Below are 21,926 nucleotides of genomic sequence, written 5' to 3'. Positions count from 1 at the left end.
AGGGCTCAGAGGACTTAAATGAGAGACTTTTCCCCAAAGGAAGCCCTGGGATCCAAAGAAATTAGTGCTCAGATGCCCTGCGGAGAAGAACTTACCCTTACCACCCACCGTATTGAGCTTAGCCACACTTACTTCAATGGTGTCCTGTGCTCAGTGCAATATGTGATTTTTTTAAAAAATGATTCTAATTTATAGAGAACTCTTCATTTACATTGCCTCAATTAATCCTTGAAAGAACCCTGGTAGGAATTGTTACTTTATATCTATCCATGATTTTAAACAGGGGCATAGGGAGGTTAAGGAATTTCAGCCTGATAACCCGAGTGTTAGAGCTGGGAGTCAAATGGAAGTTTTGTAAAGCCAAATGCTGTCTTTCCACCCTGTGACACTGCCCGATTCTTTGTGATGGTAATGATCACGGCGAAAGCAGGTAATTGCTCCTTGGGCTTCTCCGTGAACAAAGGGAACTTAAGTCTCTGATAAGTCATCCCCTATTGTTGCTGGTTTAGGAGATGCCGGTGCTCAGTTCCTTTTCATCCTTGCAAAGCAAAACACCCTTCCTGGGAGCTCCTTCTGGCAGGTTATCAACAAACAGAAGCCTTGAAATCTTCTGTGTCATATTTTTGTCCTGTAAACCCGCTTATATAACTGATAGCTTCATCAGTCTTCCCTTCCAACTATGTACTTCTAGTTAAAAGGCAATTTGCAGTGGGGCCTCAGAATGGGAATTTCCAGCCCAATGAGCGTTTTCTTGTTTTGTGAACTAGGTATCTTTACTGTGTTCTTAGCAGTGTGGGAGATGAGAAAATTTTGTTCCTTTCTCCATTCAAGGCGCTTTAGTTGGGAAAGATGAGGCATAAATGAATTTGAATTACTTAAAAGATGAAGAAATACCGCAAGGCATTATATGATCAATTGCGAAATTAATGGTACAGATAATAAATGCTTTGCATTCAGGGAAGGGAGAATCATCGTCTTAGAAGTGTAGCACTGAGAGGATGCTTATCAAATCCCACCGCCTTAAGAGAAGGTAAAATTCAGCGAAATTGATACACCGACTTAAATTTATATAACAAGATACTGCCATATCTAGTATTCAACTCTCCCTGACCTGTAAATACTTAGATTTTTGAGAGAGAAACAAAAGCTCACCATCGGTATTTTCAAGCTTCTGACAGGTAGCTTTTAAGCAGCGATCCATTGAGCACCCCGGTGTGTCCTGGGCATGAAGTACTAGGTACCATACTAAAGAAAAGGTCCCTGACGTAAGTAGTTTACAATCCAATGGGGTAGAAGTATTTACAGCTAATGGGCTCTAAGGTAAACTTACGCAAACGCCACACAGGAGCCTTACATATATGTAGTGCTACGGGCGCCCAGAGGTAAGGGAAGAAATCCTGTTTATGGGACTATGGCTTCTTGTAAGGGCTGTGTCTGAACGGTGGTAATTTTTGGAACGGCATTCTGTGCAAAGAGAAATGCTATGATTTACTCTCTGTTTTTTAGTGCTTTCACAATTAATTCCTGTTTTCCTTTACTCTTTCTAATCTCATGTGTTCCCCATGCCTATTTTTTCACCGTCTTAGCTGCTTGTAATGGGGTTTTGCCTTGCTAAAATCTATTTTGTTAAAAAATTGAAGTATGGTTGACATACAATGTTATATTAGTTTCAGGTGTACAACATAGTGGTTTGACAATTCTGTACATTACTCAGTGCTCCCCATGATAAGTGTAGTTACCATCTGTCACCATACAATGTTATTACAGTATCGTTGACTATATTCCCTATGCTGTACTTCCTGTGAGTTGTTTATTTTATAACTGGAAGTTTGTACCTCTTAATCCCCTTCACCTATTTCACCCATCCCCCCACCCACCTCCCTCTGGCAACCACCAGTATGTCCTCTGTATTTAAGAGTCTGTTTGTAAAACCTACTTTTTTATATTTGTTGTAACTAGAGGTTTACTCTCTCTCCTCTTTGGTATAATATGGCACTGCCTGTCTCCTCATTCTAGAAATAATTTGATTTCTCCATTGGCTTTTATCATTCATAGGAAACAACTGAATTTATGCCATGGACAAAATTCAGCATTAGCTTATTTCATTGGCTGCATCAAGCTTGACTTTTCTTTTCTCTGATCTGTCTTTTTCTGTCTTTCCTTTCTCTAACTCTAGGCTTTCTTTTTTTTTTTTTTTTCTTTTTTCTATTCCTCCACAGTTTTCCCATGTAATGTCTACAGTCCGGAAGATCCTTTTGATGATTCTTAGACACCAACTTCATATCTATTTACACCTGTTACGTGGAGCTGTCTTGTCCCTGGAGCGTTTTCTGTTTCTCTCTTCTTACATACTGTATTTAGGATGTAATTACCACGCTGCAAAATGGTTTGACATCATTTTGTATTTAAAAAAAAAAAGCAATCAAGTAAAAGTTAATTTATTTTGAACAGCAATTTTGAGTCATTAATGACTGCATGGAGATTAGGTCATAATTTTCTCCCTTATTCAAATATTTATCTCTAATTTTTCTCCTGCCAAAGTCTAGAATTCCAAAGTGTCTTTCTTCAATAATTTAATTAGGCCACAAGTTTGAGGCTTAATGATGGATCCAAAAATGTATGATATGCTTGAGAGATCAAGACAGCAAATTGATTACTGTTGTAGCAAAGGTTGGCAAATGTGGGAGAGGGAGCAGGTACTGCCCTGTGCTGCAGGATCTGAGTCAGCGATCAAGGTCAGCCTCAGTTCATTAACTTCCTCTGAGGGCTTATAGTCATTGTAAATACGACTTCTCATACCTTATATTCTAATTACAATACAGTACAGTTTTGAAATGACTTATGTTCACTTCAGTAATGCCCTAGAGAGATATAGGATGTTGAAAGATCTACATATGTAAGCTAATTTCTGGTCATTTTGCCTAGTTTTCTAGTGCCTGCAAATAGAAAATCTCACCCCTCAAGATGTGTGTTAATAAATGTGTCCTCATCCATGGGCACATCAAGCAGGGGCCTGCTCTTAACCTAATTATCTAAAATGGTCATCTGTTTTAAGGGGCAGAACACAGGGATTCTCATTGGGCTCTCAGCTAATACATTATTTAAGTTGGAATGTATTTCATGCTAATTTTTAAAACCTCACAATCAAGAAACATATTTTCACAGTAATTCTAATAACCATTTCATTCCCATGTTTAGACAATACCAGAAGTTGTTTCGACCATAAATTGCTAGTAAGCCTACTTTTAACTGACTTTTCAAGTATTTCACGTGAAGCAAGATGGTAAATCGCTTTCAACTTAACAGTTCTTATGAAATCTAGAATGAAGATAACATTTTATGTGTCCAGTCCTTTGTATAATGACTTGGTTTGGGGTTCTGCATGTGGCTAACCTAACTGTACTATGAGACAGGATTCTTTAGTTTAAGGATTTCTTAGTGTACTTTAGAAATTCTCAACACCAACCTTCATAAAGAAACACAAAATCAGAAAAACCAATATGCTTTTTCATTTGTTAATATGGATGCTAAAGACCATTTGAAAGGCAGAGTGGTATTAGTGGTAAGATCATGAATTGGTGTTTTTTAAAGCTAAGGATATTTGTGGATATCGTACAATTTTTTACTAATCTCATTTAAAATAGATTATGTTCCTTTCAATTTCTGTAAGTTGATTTTAATAAAGGTGAAATAATTAACATTCATTTTTCTAAGTATTAATTGGATATTCCATACATCGAATTTTACAAGGCCTTCAATGAATGGAGGTACCAGACTTACCCTTCCACCTGAAACAAACTGGATATTTACATGATACAGTGGCTTTCAAGGTATTAAGTATCAGGTCGTTAATGACAGTGATCCCCAAGAGATGGGGAACAAATGAAATGAGTCCCACCATTGTACTGGCTCATTGCCAATACATATTCTGGGGAGAGGGAGATCAGGTGGAGCACAGCAGTCTCTCTGAGTGGAAAAAATGAAGCTGAGAGTTTGGGGAGGCCAAGGTGTATGGTATGCACAGGGCAGAGTACCAGAGAGGAGAGCTGCATGGATAGAGAACTCTAGAGATCTCAGAGATCTCTAGCCTTTAGCTGAATACTGCTCCGCACGTGAGAAGCTACCCAAGGCCCAGGAAAGAACCACCTAAAAAGAGGGAATAATTCACTGGAACTCACGTAGGGCTGCAAAGAAGTTTCTATTTCCATCAGCCACAGTGGAAAATCTTATCATTTACAGGCAAATGGGGAGAATACTCAGAAAGGTTTGTCTCCACAGTGGGGCGAAATTTTTCCTAGACTCTTTTCCTAGACTGTTCCAGGCCTGCCTAACAAAGCTTAAAAGCACATCATAGGATGTTATACGCAACTAATGAATCATTGAACTTTACATCGGAAACCGGGGATGTGCTGTATGGTGACTAACATAATATAATAAAAAAACATTAAAATAAATAAATAAAATAAAAGCACATCATAATCAGATTGCTTAGAGCCAGTGATAAAGAGAAAAACATTGTAAGCTTTTTACACTATATATGTTGTGTTATAATATTCCTTAAGGGCAAACTTTGATAAGTGCAAATATATGATAGAAACCCTAAAGTAACCACTAAAATACCAAAGATTTATATAGCTGATAGGCCAACAAATGAGATAAAAGAAATCATGAAAATAGTCGATCCAAAAGAAGTCAGAGAGGAAGAAAAAAGGAACAAAAACCGTATGGACACATAGAAAACATAGAGCAATATGGTTGACTTAAAACAAAATCATGTTAAATGTAAGTGGGCTAATACCCAATTAAAAGACATAAATTATCAGCTTGGATAAAAAAAGGAAGATTCCACTATATGCTACCTATCAGAAACCCACTTAAACATAAAGACGCAAATAGAATAAAAGTAAAGGCGTGGAAGTAACAATATACTATGTTAACACTAGTCAAAAGAAAACAGCAAAGTTTGTATTAATAAACAAAGTAGACTCCAGAAGAAAGAATATTAGTACAGAATAAGGGAACATGCAGAGTGTAAGGGTGTTGATTCATGAAGAGGACCTATCCGTTCTAAAGGTTTATGTGCCTGATTACAGAGCTTCAGAACCTATAAAACAAAAATGAACTGCAAGCAAAATTAGGCAAATTCAGAATTATAGTTGGAGATTTCAACATCGCTCTCTCAATAATTGATAGAAGAATAGACAGAGAATCAGCAAGGACATGGAAGACTTGAGTAACACTAATAGCCAACTTAGTCTAATTGATATCTATCTGTCTATAGGTATATGTCTCTTTCACCACCACCAGCTGAACCACCTTCTTTTCAAGGCATATAGAGTATTTACTATGATAATCTGTATTCTGTACCATAAAGCAAGCCTCAATAAATTTAAAGAATTTAAATCATACAAAGTATGTTCTCTGACCATAGTGCAGTTAGAAATCAATAACCACACAATATTTGGAAGAATCCTCAAATATTTGGGAACTAACACTTCTAAATAACTAATGGATCTAAGAAGAAATTTAAAAATTAGAAATTATTTTGAACTGGGTGAAAATTAAGACACAACATATCAGAATTTGTGGGATGTACTAAAGCAGTACTTAGAGGAAAATTTATAGCACTAAATGCCTATGTTAGAAAACAAAAAAGACCTCTAATCAATCATCTCAGCTCCCATCTTGATAAACTAGAATAAGGATCGAAGTGTAAATCAAATAAATAAAAACAGAAAATAGAGAAAATCAATAGAAGTTTAGTTTCTTAGTTTTGACACTAAAAGTATGGTCCCCAAAAGAAAAAAAATTAAAGTGAACGTCATCAAAATTAAGAACATCTGTTTTGGATTAATGGAATTAATTCCATCAGTTAATTAATGGAATGCCACACACTAGGAGAAAATGAAAGCCATACATTGGGAGAAAATATTTTCACGTCACATATCTGATAAAAGAATATGTAAATATATAAAAATTCAAAACTCAGTAGTAAGAAAACCGCCAAAGAAAAATTGGGCAAATGATTTGAACAGATTTCACTGACGAAGAAATACAGATGGCAGATAAGTACTTGCAAAGATGATCAACATTAGTAGTCATCAGGGAATTGCGAATTAAAGCCATGAGATGCCACTACATACTTAGCAGATTGTCTAATATTGAAAACTACTGCCCATACCAAGTTTTGGCAAGCACACAGATCAGCCGGAGCTCACATACGCTATGACTGGAAAGCTAGTATCATAGAAACACTTTGGAAAACAATTTGACAGTTTCTTAAAAGATTAAACATATACCTACCATATGTCCTAGCCATTCCACTCCTAAGTATTTGACCAAGAGAAATGAAAGCATGTGTCCACCCAAAGAGTCATATATCAAAATTTAACAGTGGCTATATTTGTTGTGGCCAAGAACTGCAGACAACTCTATTGTCCTTCAAGTCAGTGGGTAAACAAATCACTTCGTCCATAAAATGGAATACTACACAGCAATAACAAGGAATGGATTTTTGACAAATGCAGTAACATGGTTGGATCTCAAATAAATAAAAGGACCAGACCAAACGAATGCATACTGTTTCATTTATATAAAATTCTAGAAAATGCTAACAAATGTATGGTACTATAAAAACCAATGAATGGTTTCCTGGATATGTAGATGGGGTGAGGGGAGAGATGGATCACAAAGGGGCATAAGTATGAAAATCTTTGGCAATGATGGATATGTTCAGTGTCTAGATTGTAGTGATGGTTTCATAGGTTATACATATGTCAAAACATCAAATTGTCTACTTTAAATATGCACAGTTTATTGTATATTAGTTAAACTGTTAAATTTTCAAGGATGGCAATGTATACCCTCATTCTAAATTCTGTTCAACAATGCTATTTTGAGGGGGGGGGTTGTTTTGCTATTTTTAGATTTTTGGTTTAGTGTTCCAATTAATCTAGTAGGTCTTTCACCTGGAAGTTAAACATTATCTAGCCATTGTAGTTGCCTTCTTCCCAAACCCATCACTATTTTATTTTTTTCAAAGATTTTATTTATTTATTAGAGAGAGAGTGAAAGAGATAGCGAGCAAGAGAGTGAGAGAGAGTATGAGCAGTGGGGAGGGGCAGAGGGAGAAGCAGACTGCTGGCCGAGCAGGGAACCCAATGCAGGGCTCAGGACTTGGGTCTTGGGGCTGTATGCAGGGCTCCATCCCAGGACCCCGGATCATGACCTGAGCCACAGGCAGGCAGATGCTTAAGCAACTGAGCCACCCAGGCGCCCCAGCCTATCATCACTATTTTTAATGAGAAAACCAAATCCAGGGCATTTTGATTCTGTACTTAAACCAATAAAATGGATATATTATGAACACGTGTAATAGCTGCAAAATGGGTAATCTCTTGTCTTACATTTCTACATCCCATAATAAAATGAATATTAGACACTGTATCTTTGAATGTTTAGGTTAGTGTTTTGCTTTTGGACTCAAAAATACAGACTCAAATCCTAAACATTCAAAAAAAAAATTTTTCTCCCAAATTCACAGGTTCTGGCTCTCCTGTGTTTGGTTAGCTCTACACACCCAGTCTGCCATCTTATTCCTTGGAAGTCCTGCTTGGACACTGTATTTTGAAATCTGTATTACAAAGTCTTTTATCCTTTTATTAGTTTAGTACTTTAAGCCTTAGACATAAGAAAGAAGACTATCAGTGAAAATCAATTGAAATGCAGTTAGATCAAGATCTGTTGCTCTAGGCAGAAGGCTTAGTTGCAGCACAATATAATCAATTAGGACCCTCCAGCTGCATACAGAGTTTTACCCAGCCAATCACTTTTCACACGTTTCCTCCATTAGCTTGACTAGAGTCCTTTTTTTTTTTTAATGTGAATTATGATGAATGAGATTGTTGTTATGAATAGAGAGATGGGTCATTACCCTACAGAAACCAGACTGTGCCGGCGTTTAGTGATTAGGGCTTTCTGCTCCTGCTATCAATAAAGTATAAATTTATCTGTCTCAAACTGCGATTGGGAAGCTGTAGTCATTGCTATCTAATTCGTTTAACAATGTTATAATCGCAAATTGTTTTTGTTCATCTGGATCATTTACATAACTTTTAACATAGTTGCGAGGGTGAAGCAATATAATTTTTCAAATAGCAGTGGGAAATTTGTCATGGCTTAAAATCAAATAAATATCCCTCAGGAATTAGTACTCCCAAATTTAGCAACCTGGGTATAGCCCCAAGACGTGAAAAAGCGGAAATAATGAATGAAGTTTACATATCCTACATGAAAATGCTGGAGGTTTGCAAAGCATAGAAGTGCTGTAGTTGTTAAGTTCTCAAAACTAAGTGACTGCTGTTCATGGGTTTGGGTTGAGGAATTCAAGAGGTAGGAAAGACTTGTGGGATAATGTGCTAAGTGATGAGATGGGTTACAGGTAAATTGAGCCAATCAGCCTAACATCAGCATGTTTTATGGGGGGGAAAAAATCAATCCTTAGAGCCTGGGAAAGGTCCTGCTATACACTATTGAATTATAAGCAAAGATAGTTGTCTTTTTTTTTTTGCTCTTAAAATAGTATTTTATTTTGTTTTGATTTTTGTTGTTATTTTAACTTTTTCCTATTCCTGTCTTCTGTTGTCACAGAAAATGACTTTGTGTGTCTAGAATATTGTGCATACTCAGCCCTCCCAGATGTCAGTGCATGGATAGCAAAATTTCATTGTCTGCAGCCATGAGTAATTTTAACATCGTATGGAAGGGCAGGAACGGTTGCCTGATTGTGGTGGATACCAAAGAAAACCCCAGTAGAGATGCTGTTCTTGGAAGTTTAATGCTAAAGCATACCAGCCTTCGAGGTCCATTGATGAAAAGACTTTCGTGTTTTGTGCCATGAGGGTGGGGGAGGGGTGCTCAATACTAGAAGAGTCTATAAACACCAGGAGCTGTGCTCATCTTGTAGCTTTAGTAAGCTTTAATCTGTAAGCTTGATTACCTCCTAACCCTCTGTCTCTTGCCTCCCCCTTCAAGCACTGTGGGGGCTTTATGGTGGTATTAGTGGCATTTTGCCCAACATTGGCTTTAGGGAAATCATTCTACGGAGAAAGAGAAGCAGAAAGGCTGGATCTGTCTGTTGTGTGAGGTCATTAACACAAGAGTAACCTTATGAGCTCCAGAGGGTAGGCAGGATCTCTGTCCTTACTAGAAATTTGCAGGTGAAATGTCACTATCCTACTCTTGAAGCCCAACTTGGTCCAGGCCTGGGGGCATATATCATCTGGAAGAGCTCACTTCAGATACTTTCAGCAAGATACTCAGTCATGGAGAGCCCTTCGTATTTGCTGTGATAGTTCATAAAAATATGTTTGCAAGCTCTAACTATCTAGGATTTTTTTTTTTTTTTTTTTTTTTTTTTTTTTTTTTTTAGAGACACTTAACTTGCATGGAGTTGCTATGGAATTAATTCTCTGTATTGAAAATATTCTAGTGTCTGAGACCAGATTCGGTGCTCCCTGGTTTGCCAAACGTCATTAAGTCATTAGTGTAGGAGACTTGTAGTGAAGGACCGATTAAAAGCTCAGAGAGGCCTTTGTACATTTTTATATTAATCCCAAGAGCTTTACAATATTCTCTCTTTTTTTCCCTAATGAGTAGTCTGAGAAGATCTATTATTTCATTTAAAAAATCTTGAAAGATAAATGAAGACAGAAAATGATTATGGCCACAGATAAGAGATCAAGCTATTCAGCCAAGCTGTAATAAATAAATACTGAGCGGATATACTGCTAGCCTGGGAGCCACTGGGTAGAAATAATGTGGTGTAAATCTGGACCCTGTTTTGTCAGAGGATGTGAGAGAAACAGTAAAAAATTGTCACGTGCCCCCAGGTATCACCAAAGAACAGGTGTGCCTTACAGGTATGAGGACACAACTCAGAAGGACTCTTAGAGCAAGTGATGGGCCTTGGTGGCAAGTCTCGACTGATGCTTGCTACCTTTATCAGGAGCACTGGTCCCATGCCGTGTGTCTGTGCAGTGGACCAAAAAGCAGCAGCCCAACCTCACAGATGGCTTTGCCCACGGTTGGCTTTGTACTTTAGGCACAGAATAAAATTATCCTAGCCAGACAGCACTTGAATTGAGGGGGACGTAAAATGACCATGGCTAGACCAAGGATAGAATATAAGCTGCATGGTGCCTCATCTTCTGTCGTTGAATTCCCAGCAGTTGGAACAGTCCCTGGCAGAAACAAATTTATAAAATTTGTTATAAAATTTTAATTAATTCATTGGCATGACTGGTGAAGGGCAAGAGATGATTAGATCTGGGCCTGAATCCATGCTTCTGTGATAAAGCCTAGAACACTGCAGGCCCACTGGTGGTGGTCAAAGGAAGGATGCTAAGCAGCTCAGAACAAAGTATGGAGTTGCCAGGAGACCATGCGGATCGCAGCTCAGAACTAAGAAGCTACTCATTGTTGCTGGTTACGTTCGCTTTGAACCTTTGCTCAACCATTTATGGATCAGTACACCCAGAAACAGTCTTTTGTGTACTGATGCAACCCGAAAAGTTAACTATTCTAATCATTTCCTTATGATCTAAAGTAATTTTTTCTTTCTCTTTGGGAAAAAAATCTGCATATTGGTGTTTCTTTTTGAGTAGCTTTGCGATAACAAAGCAGGGAGTTACAGTATGAAGTCAGTGAAGATCACCTTCCTACTGCTGGTCTGAGACACTGCTTCCTCGAGTCGTGCTGTTTGCTCAGAGAGAGGGGATCCGTTGTGGGAATAGACTACACATCCATTGGCTTGCAACGATGCCTCGAGAGATGAATGAAATTTTGGAAAGAGTTGCAGGGCATAATTGAGAGGATGAAGAAAGAAAAAAAAAGGATATGAAGAGTGAAATATGAAGTAGAAGGAAAGGACAGGTGCTCAGTTAATTTGCTTCCTTATAACCCTTAAGAATGAATCCTTGCTCGCACCCCCAGTTGTAGGTAGTTATTGATCTGATGTCTATCTCTGTGTATTGGTCTTTTCCGGATATTTCCTATGAATGGAATCAGACAACGCGTAGGCTTATGAGTTCGGATTATTCGCGTGTCTTTGAGGTCCATCCATGTTGTTCAATATAGAAGTTCTTTGTTTCCTTAACATTAAAAAAATTTTTTTAAATGTTATTAAGTTTTTAATTTTAATTCCAGTATAGCTAACATACAGTGTTATATTAGTCTCAGGTGTATAATATAGTGATTCAGTAATTCTGTACTCCATGCTCATCATGGTCCCTTAACTTTTTGAGATGTTCTTCTTGTGGCTGTGGACCCCATTCATGTCAGCTTTCTTGGCCTTTATCTTGGCTTGACTCTTTGGGCTGTGTGCTGAACACCAAATTATGCTGGTACTTTCAGTGTCGTTTTAGAGGGAAAGGAGATTGGGGTTTTTGGTTTTGTTTTTGTTTTAATGAACTCACCCTTCCCATGTGTTCATTCTAATTGTGACTTGTTGAAGGAAATGTTTCCTTAATAGAAGAAACTTTTGAGGTCCTCCTACTCTTCAAGTATTAAATGTCATGTAAAATTTTTTGCTATTATAGTATTCCATTAAGACATTTCCTTTAATTAAAAAGTTATAGTTTCTTGCTTTTGGAAAACTTTACTTATTTGCACATTTACGTATTTCATGTGTCAGTGGCCAAGATGTTCATGATAGAAAAACTCATTTTCAAGAGCCTCATAAGAACAAAGGCTTAAACCTGGTCTTAACTGTGGTTTTTAGACAAATGTGTTTTCTTTTTTCCCCCCCAAGTTTATTTTATTTTTTTAGTAATCTCTACACCCGACATGGGGCTTGAACCCACGACTCTGAGATCAAGAGTCACAGGCTCTACCCACTGAGCCTACCAGGCGCGCCTAGACAAACGTGTTTTCAGTGTGTTGTTTCATATTAGTAACAGCTTTCTCCTTGGAGCGACTGGGTGGCTCAGTTGGTTAAGCATCTGCCTTCAGCTCTAGTCATGATCTCAGGGTCTTGCGATAGAGCCCTGGGTCCAGCTCCCTGTTCAGTGGGGAGTCTGCTTCTCCCTCTCCCTCTTCCTTTGCCCTTCCCCTCTGCCCTTAACCCCCTCCCCACTTGTCTCCCTTGCTCTCTTGCTCTCTCTTGTTCTCTTTCTCTCTCGCTTGTGTGCTCTCTCTCTCAAATAAATACAATCTTTAAAAAAAAAGATCTTTCTCCTTATTGTTGTAGTTAAAATAAATATATTATTTTAATTTAAATCTTTAAAATATATTATTTTAATTTATATGATGCTTCAAGCTGAGTATTATACAGCAGAGGACTTACAAAAATACCATAAACACATGTTTGTTTTTTTTCAACATGAGGTTTGCTAAGATTAATAATAATTAAAAAGTAATTTACCCCTGGGAAGTCACAGGTAAGGTTGTATATAAAAATTAATTCTAAATGGGATCATAAATCTAAAGTAAGAGCTAAACCTGTAAACCTTTGAGAAGAAAAGAAATAGCATTTATTTTTATTCTTGATTAAGCAGAGATTTTTAGATGGGATTCAAAACCCGAACCAGAAAAACTAATTGATACTAAGTCAAAATTGTAAATACTTGCCCTTGGAAGACCATTGTTAAGAAAATGATAAGGCGGGACACCTGGGTGGTTCAGTTGGTTAAGCTTCATTTCAGTTCAGGTCATGATCTCTGGGTGCTGGGTTTGAGCCCCTTGTCAGGCTCCAGGCTCAGCGGGGGTCTGCTTGGGGATTCCCACTCTCCCCCCCCCCCCGCATGCTCTCTCTCCCCAAAATAATCAATCAATCTTCAAAAAAAATGAAAAGGCAAGCTACAGGCTGGAAGAAAATCTCTGCAGAACATAAACATTTGGTCCTCTTATTCACGGATTCTGTATTTGCGAGTTCACCTACTTACTAAAATTTATTTGTAACCCCGAATCAATACTCATTTGCTGTGCTTTCATGGGCAGATAGGGGTAAAGCTGCAAAACATTTCAGTTGCCTGACATGCACTTTCCCAGCTGACTTCAAATAATGCAACACTTGCTCTGCCTTCTTGTTCCAACTCTTCGTGCTATGGGTAAGTGTCCTTTTTCTGATCTGCTTAGTGGCACATTCTTTGCATTTTTGTGCTTTTTGCTGGTGATGTTGTGGTTTAAAACAACACCCAAACACAGTGCTGAAGTGTTGTCTAGTGTTCCTAAGTGCAAGAAGGCTGCAGTGTGCCTTCTGGAAAAAATGGTATGTTACCTAAACTTAGTTCAGGTATGAGTTATAGTTCTGTTGGCCATGAGTACAATGTTAATGAATTAACAGTACAATACATATTGAAAAAGAAGAGGAATTCATTGATCAGAACATGAGACATGAGACTGCCCTGGGAAATGCTAGAGTAACATCGATAGTGCCTGGTAAAGCTACCGAAAAGATGGAAAAACAGCTAAACTTGTGGATTTAGGAGACGACAACTGATAAAAATTGAGGTGGACAATATTGTTAAAAAGTCGTTTGCCCCCAGGGAGTCAGAGATAACGTTATATAAAAATTAATTCTAAATGGTATCTAAATCTCAAGTAAGAGCTAAAACTGAAAAGAACTTTCTGGTCATGTTACCCAGGGGCAGGAAAACCTTTTAGTCATTTTGACTAGTGCTGGCTGGCTTGCATATTTCAAAAGACAGTAGAGCACAAAAATGCTAAATTTGTAATCAAGGCAGGTTCTGCAGATTAGAAGGTTACAGAAGAATTTAGGAAAGTACTAGGAAAAAGGTTAAGTAGATGAGCAGGTTTTCAATGCTTTTTTTTTAATTAAAGTGTAATTGACATGCAATATCGTATAAGCTCCAGGTGTATATCATAGTAGTTCAGTATTTTAATATATGATGAAATGATCCCCTCAATAAGTCTAGTTACCACCTGTCACCATACAAAGTTACTACAGTATTATTCTCCCTGTACTTTACATCTCCATAATTCTTTATTTTATAACTGGAAGTTTGTACCTCTTAACCCCTTTCACCTATTTCACCTGCCCCCCTTCATCCCGTCTGGTAACCAGCAGTTTGTTTACTGTACCTATGAGTCTGTTTCTGTTTTGTTTCGTTTTTTGTTTTGTTTTTAGATTCCATATATAAGTGAAACCCTACACTGTTTTTCTCTGTCTGACTTATTTCAAATAACATAGTACCTTCTAAGTTCATCTGTGTTGTCACAAATGGCATTCTTTTTTATGGCTGAGTCATATTCAGATAGATAGATAGATAGATAGATAGATAGATAGATAGATAGATGAATATATAATATAATTATTAACATGTTTATATATATGTATATATATCCCCTTTATCCATTCATCTATCTGTGGACATTTAGATTGCTTCTATATCTTGGCTATTATAAATAATGCTGTAATGAACATAAGTGTGCATATATGTCTTCAGATTGGTGTTTTCATTTTCTTTGGATAAATACCCAGAAGTAGAATTGGTAGATTATATAGTAGTTTTATTTTTAACTTCTCGAGGACCCTCCATACTGTTTTTCATAGTGGCTGCACCAGTTTGCGTTCCCACCAATCATGTACGAGGGTTCCCTCTTCTCTATATCCTCACCAACACTTGTTATTTTTTGTCTTTTTAATAATTGCTTATCTGACAGGTATGAAGTGATATCTTGTGATTTTGATTTGCACTTCTCTGATATTTAGTGATGTTGAGTACCTTTTTATTTGCCTGTTGGCCATGGCCATTCAGTGCTTTTGAGACCCGTTTTCAATGCTGATGAAACATTGGCAAATGAACCATATAATGTGAATGGCATTTTATTTAATGAGAATATTGTGACCAGAAGCTCACGGGAACCTTGCTGTGTTTTTCCCTTAGGAAATTTCAGTATTCACTTATTCAGTGTTCAGGTGACTTTTTGGAATGTTAAGTCCCACAAACAACAAGAATTTACTCTATTTGATAAAGGAATCATGTACAAAATATGTAAAGAACTCTTATAACTCAATAATGAGAAACACAATTCAAAGTGTGAGCAAACAGACTTCACCAAAGAAGATAAAAACGTGGCAAATATATGAAAAGATGCTCTGACATTAGACATGAGGGAAATGATACTATATACTATGAGAACGGCTAAAAGTTAAAAGACTAATAATCCCAAGTGTTAATGAGGATGTAGAGAAACTGCAGAACCCTTATATATTAGTGTTGGAAATGCAGAATTGTAGAGCCACTCGATAAAAGAGTTTGGTAGGTTCTTATAAACATACATGCACCATATGATTCCATTAGTCCACTCATAGGTATTTACCCAAGAGAAATGAAAACATATGTTTATTCAAAGACTTGTACTCAAATGTTCATTGCAGCTTCTTTCATAATAGCCAAAACCTTGAAACAAACCAAATGTTCATCAGTTTGTGAAGAGACAAAAAAACCCAAAAAACTGTGCTCTGTCCCTGCTTAGCAGTAAAAGGGACTACTGATTGATACATGCAGCAGCATGGATGAATTGCAAAAGCGTTAGGTTAAGTTAAAAAAGACAGACATAAAACACACAGTGCATGATTCCATTTATATGAAATTCTAGAAAAGGCAAAACTATAGGGATAGAATGCAAATCAGTGATTGGCAGGGGCCAGGAGTTGGGGGGCAAGGATTGACTTCGAAGGGGGCGTGTGCAGACTTTCTGGAGTGTTGGAAATACTCCATATCTTGACTGTGGTGATGGATTACATATTGTATACCCTTAAAAAAAAAACAAAAAAAAAAATCAAACTCAACACTTAAAATCGGTAAGTTTAATTGAAGGTAAATTAATGCCCCTCGCAAGCTAATTAAAACAACAGCAACAACAAAACTTACCGGAAACTATAAGGCCCAGCATAATAAAACTGTGCCAACTTTTTTCAATGAAAATAAAAGTTTTATTGTATTTGCATTTATAGGTCTTTAGCACAACAAAAGCTACTACTGGGGGGGGGAGTTATCTCCATATAAGCCAGTAAAAATTAAAATTTTTCTTTCTTTGAATAGCTAATGGGCTAATGGTTTAAATACTTACCCATATTCTACTATGTGCTTCTCTTCCATGACCATGCTGTGACCTCTGAAAACAAAAGTTAGAGATCGGAAGTAACTAACTGACAATTACAGTGGTTGATACACTCCAGTTTAAATAGAAGTGTCCTCGGTTAAAATATGGTTCATTCATCGGTCAAACTGTCCTTATTTCCTTTAATTGAATTAAGATGGACAAATGAGAGATGTGTGCAAGACAGAAAAAAAATCCTTTCACAAATCACTGTTATCCTCCCTTTGAGTGTAAAACGAATCAATTAAAAGCATGTCAAAGCATCTTTCACTCATGAACAACTTTAAAGCAGAAAACATTTTACAAAAATAAAAATTTGAGTGAGAAGTGGAGAGAAAGTGGTTGCTTTTTACAGTTAAACATAATTTTATCTCTGAGAACTGTAGATTACATTACTTTATATGCTCGTGTTTGGTTACAATTATAACTGTGCTCAAAAGCCTTCATTTTTTCATTTTATCTTCAAGTTGGAAATACTGTATAAGAAGAAAAGAGAAAATAGAAGAAAATAGTCAATTCACAATTGTATATACACAGTTTGGTTCCATCCGTACATTTACTACATAGCATTCCTGGCGGAGAGGTGTGGGGGTAGGATGGAGGGTGAAATGTGATTCCTGTTTTCCACCTAAGAGGCAGCTACTTTGAAAAATGTAGTGTCCTTACTCTTTCTATTCCATTAAATTATTATTTATTTGTGCTACGTCTTACATGTGGCTCCATATACATTCTATAAAGTCATTTTTAACCTGTGTATTAAGGTTAATTTTATTAAAATTAGTTATCTGCCCCTATATTTTACCTCTCTTTTTCACTAGCCTACCCATGCAAATCTATACTGCTTAACTCCGAGCCTGCTTCCTGTTTGGAATTCATATCTTTTCATACTTAAATATGTTTTTTCCTGCTCTCTGAATTTGGTTATAGATAGGCTCATAATTTGTGTTATTTATTCATTGGAATTTTAAAAAAATTTTTCATGTTTTTAATTTTAATGGGTCAAAAGTCAAAACATGCAAAACAGCACAAAGCAAAAAACCTTTCTTCTATCCCTGTCCCCCCAGGTACCCAACTCCTCTCTTTGGAGGCCAGCAATACTCTCAGTTTCTTTATCTTTCCAGGAATGTTTTCTGCGGTATATATTTAGGTGAGAGGAAAAACAAACAAACAAACCCCTGAAGCAAGCTTTATTTATAAATTGGGGGGAGGGTGTTCAGAATTTCAAAAATGTTGTAGTGCTGTCAGTTTCTACATGTTGATTTTTATAGAATCACCTTGACAACATCAACCAGATCTAAGCTTTTTAGCGTTATCAGTGACATCAACATAGACCCTTCAGTAGGAGATTTCAAGAACTTAAAATACTCGGAATATCAGGCCTTTGGAGTTTCCTCTCTCCGGACTTCATGTCCGTGACGTGTGTTCTAGGCTAGAATTCTGGTACGACTGTGAAACTACTTCCTTATCATTTATCTTTTAGTATGGACCATGCCCGTGAAAGGAACATGGGTGTGAATTACTGAGTAGACTGATCAGCAACACATCTAGCCATGGGGATTTCCCCATATGTTTATAGTCTGTACTTTGAAAAAACTTCCTACTGAAATACCCAGGGCTAGGAATACTAATGTCCCCCCTTCCGTAATAAATAAATAAATAAAAACTTACAAACACATGAGAGGAAACTAAAATCCAGAAGAATATTGGCAAACACGTTCAAGGTTATTTATTGACGGTTTTGCTCATTGGCAGGATAAAGTGTGTGTCACTTGTCATTAGCAGTAACAATTTCAGCACGTTATGTTCTCTTTTTATTTACTCTGGTGGCAACATGTTTCTGAACAGGGCCACTGGCTGTGGGTCAAGAGGTCAGTCTTTGAGGTTAAGAGTGGATGGGGTCATTTGCTATTAACCTAAGATTAGCAGCTAAGTTTTTTTTCTTTTTTTTTTCTTTTTAGTAGATTTCCTCCTATTTGTGTAACATGCCCAATTAATCTCGCCCAATTTTAAAAGAATCTCTCCTTTCTGATCGAGTTTTATTTATTTAAGTTTTCATAAAGGTCTTTTTTCCTATCCAGATATCTTTCTAGCCCCTTTTCCCAGTCCTTGAAGCAATGTGAACTTTTCCTAAGATTTAAAAATTTCGTATTCTTTAACATCCATTTCCCAACATACAAATGCTGCTATTTTTTGTTTTTATAGTTTTCAACTTTTAAGGTTTTTTCCCCACATATTTACATACCAAACTAACCAACACACGGCAGAATTTTAGGATTCCGGGGATGTGTTCTCTCCTGAGACGGCCTTTGTCCTTGCTCTTCTTGCTGTTAAACAATGTCCAGCTTTTAGACTGGCAAGTTTCGTCGTTGTTATTGTTTTCAGTTTTAGGGATCTATTTAATTGGTGCCCTGATACCTGAAACCTTGTTCTCTCTACTCTTCAGCAAAAAGAATCACCTGTTATAATGTAGTTTCGTCAATTGTCGCGTAACAAGTGTTTTCTGTGGAGTTTCCTCATGAGAATTTGCACACAGTTCCTGGTTCATATTCTGGTATAAACCACAAGCCTACTCTGGTTGCTCAGTCACTGTTAGGTCCCTTATACCAAAGTTGTTTCTCTGATGTCTTGGCTCATTTGATTACTAGAAGGAGATTTTACTTGCCTTTAAAAAACTTTATTGCCACTGGTGATTTGCTTTCTTTCTCTCTATAACCTTAGTCGTAGGTCTTAGCAGGGAAACAACAACAAGCAGGGAAAGTTCCTTAATGCAGACTTCTCAGAGAGCAGTGTTGAGCTTAACGGGTAAAAAGAAGGAGAGAAAGTAACATATATGCATAAAGATTTCAAATATGTCAAACCTGTGGTAAGAGAGAGATTAAAGTCCACTGGATTTCTAATAATATGACACAACAAAGACCAGCAGACGTCATAGTGTACGGCATTTGTTGTTAGGTTCCGTTCCGTGCTTGGTGTTGAGGAAGGTAGAGAATATTTAAGGAAAGCTTTCTGGAGATAAGATGCCCAGGATGAGGAGCAATCCAGGTAGAGAACGTAGCGGAAGTAAAGGTTATAGAGACAAGAAAAGCCACCGTGTATTCCAAGGGCTCCTAAGGAGGTTGATGCTGCCATAGTATAAATTCCTAGACAGAGAGTTATAGGAGACGAATCCAGAACAGTGTGTATGTTAGTTAATACGTTTGGATTCTATCTTGTAAGGAATGGAGAAGGGTTTCAGGTGGAGGAAGAATGATATAATCAGGCCTGCATTTTATTTTATTTTTTCTCTTTACCTGACTTTTGATTTTGTTATTTACTTGTTTTCATTTAAAAATCTTTAATTGAAGTACGGCAGACATGGAATATATTCGTTTCAGGTGTACAACATGGTGATTTAACGCTTATATACGTTACAAAACACTCCAGTTGGTAGCTGTAGAGAAGGCAGATTTGAAGAAAGGTTAAGACCAGAGTCAGAGAGACCACCTATAGTACTGACCTGACCTAGGGCAATGGTAAACGGAAATGAAAGGAGAGTAAAGAAGTGATAGAAAGTTGAGACTTGTTTAGGAGTAAAAACCGTCAGACATGGTGATTGGATATCAGGCATGAGGAAGGGGGAGGAGTTTCATACGAATCTCAGGTTTCTGTCTACACTAATTGAATGGGAGAGAAGATATAAGGGGAGAAGCAGATTAATGGGGAACTCAATATTTTTAATTTTAGAAATATTGAAAGTGATGGTGCCTATAAGAACCAATGTAGACTACCTGGCCCTGAGTAAAAATTTGGGAGTTATCAGTGTAGATGAAAGAGAAAAGTGTATGGAATGAGAAAAATAGTGGGTCAGGAGCAGACCCTGAGAATCAGCAAGGTATTAGAAGCCTGCAAAGGATGATTTGTTCAGAAGGGGCTGTCAGAGAAGCAAGACTAAAACCCAAATTACGTAACCACCAGAAGTCATGGCGGAGGGTGGATTTCAATAGTGTCATTAAATATAGGATAGTAGTGCAATGGTCCTAGATGATAACGATAGAAATATACATTGGATTTAGCAATTAGCAAGTCATGAGAGGCATTAGCCAAGAGTAGTTCGAGTATAGCTGTCAAGAATGAGAGCCACATTACTACTAATTATGGAGTGAATTGGAATGAGTCGTGAGTGAGAATGACATGGGATGTTATTTTCAAGAGAGGGTTTTTTTTTTTTCCTTTTAAAACATTTGAGTTTATTTATAGTCTGAGGGAAAGATGCGGAATTGAGGGGCGAATTAGAAATGAAAGAGAGATCAGATGCCCGACAGAGCAAGATCCTGAGCAATCAGGAGGAGGTTGGGTTAGAGATCTTGAAAAGAAGGAAGCTCAGATTTATGTAATAGGAAGAAATAATTCTAGGTGGATGGGGATATATTTACATGTAAAGACAGTCGAGGGGTTCAGTTGGTTGGCCTCAAGCTCATATTACCTCCCTTCGCTTGCCTTCTGCACATTTAAGAGTAATTACTCCTCTCACCTCTGCTTAATTTTTACTCTTTATAAAGATATACATACATGGTCCAGTAACAATAAAAATTTTAATATTGTAGCCATAGGGAAAAAATATATAGATTACCGGTAAATATACTTCCAGAGTTAACGTTTTGGCATAACCTTTCACCTCTCTTCTGTGTATATGAGTGTATTTTTAAAGTGACCATGTAGTCTTCTGTAATTTATTTAACCAGTCTCTTGTTAATAAATACTTTATTTGTTCCTTTGCTTTTGTTTGTTTTGCTATTGTTAGCTTTGTTTTTTGCTTTTATAAACAATGAATTCCTTGTACATTTCGGTACATTTATGTTATTATTTTCTCAGGGTAAATTTTCCAGCAGTAGAATGGCTGATCCACTGAGTATGTGTTCTGTTAGGCTTTTGATGGATGTTAGCCAAATCACTTTCCGATCGTCAGGTTTGCACTGCCATATCAATGTAAGAGAATGGTTTCTCTTTACTCTCTCTCTTAACTTGCTAACCCATTATGCAAAAGTGGTGTCTTTTGCTTTAAGTTTGCATTTCTTTGACTTTGAATACCTTTTGTTTTGATCACTTCAGAGGATATATTTTAATTTGAGTGGTTTCCTTCCTTCTTTCCTTCCTTCCCTCCATCCCTCCCTCTTTTTTCCTTTTCTTTCTTTCTTTCTTTCTTTCTTTCTTTCTTTCTTTCTTTCTTTCTTTCAGAGAAGGGTGGGAGGGTCAGAGGATGAGGGAGACGGAATCTAAACTCCTGGGGCTTGATCTCACAACTCTGAGATCATGACCTTAGCTGAAATCAAGAGTCAATCCCTTAACTGACTGAGCCACCCAGGCACCCCAAATTGGAGTGTTTTTCACTCATTACTTGGATAATTAAGGGTATGAGAAATTAATTATAATTATAAATTATAAGAAGTTTTCAGCATGGCTTGCATATCTAAGTATCTATTATATAGCAGTAATAGGGCCCTTTTGGTTTAGAAGAAAATCAAAAGGTTAATGACTTGGAGACCACTAAAAAGTTGGTTGGGGTAACTCTTTCAGTAAAGATGATGTTATAAGTCTATACCTTGATGATAAACTGTTAGAAAAAGAAAAGAGGAAAAAAAACCAGACAAGAAAATGTATAAGACATGACAAAGCTCAAAAATCAGACAAACATCTCCATGGACCAAACTGGAACAGAAATGTTAAGGGCCAAGAGGTGGAGAGTATGGGTATTAATGTCTGAAAGATGGTTCAAGTGGCTGGAAGTTAGGCTTCTGCAGAGTGCTCCATTTAGGACCAAGTAA

At 37.1% G+C, this 21,926-nt stretch overlaps 1 protein-coding gene across 19 annotated transcripts in view; it reads left to right on the top strand.

Annotated features, from left to right (window-relative positions):
* The window catches only part of BCAS3 (BCAS3 microtubule associated cell migration factor), a 579,161-nt gene that overhangs the window by 391,846 nt on the left and 165,389 nt on the right, over positions 1-21,926 (top strand). The window contains exon 25 of one of the 19 annotated variants that reach the window (XM_087854577.1): positions 2,220-8,568. The exons of the other annotated variants lie outside the window; for them this stretch is intronic. Coding sequence (XP_087710703.1) covers positions 2,220-2,269 — 50 coding nt within the window. The 3' untranslated portion in view covers positions 2,270-8,568. Of the gene's footprint in view, positions 1-2,219; positions 8,569-21,926 lie in introns of those variants that run through there. 19 annotated transcript variants of the gene reach the window in all.

Source organism: Ursus americanus, chromosome 23, assembly GCF_024610735.1.
Source record: "Ursus americanus isolate L20-20 chromosome 23, mUrsAme1.1.p, whole genome shotgun sequence".
NCBI classification, from domain to species: Eukaryota; Metazoa; Chordata; class Mammalia; order Carnivora; family Ursidae; genus Ursus; species Ursus americanus.
Note: the sequence above shows the minus strand (reverse complement) of the source record. Positions and strands in the feature narration are given on the sequence as shown.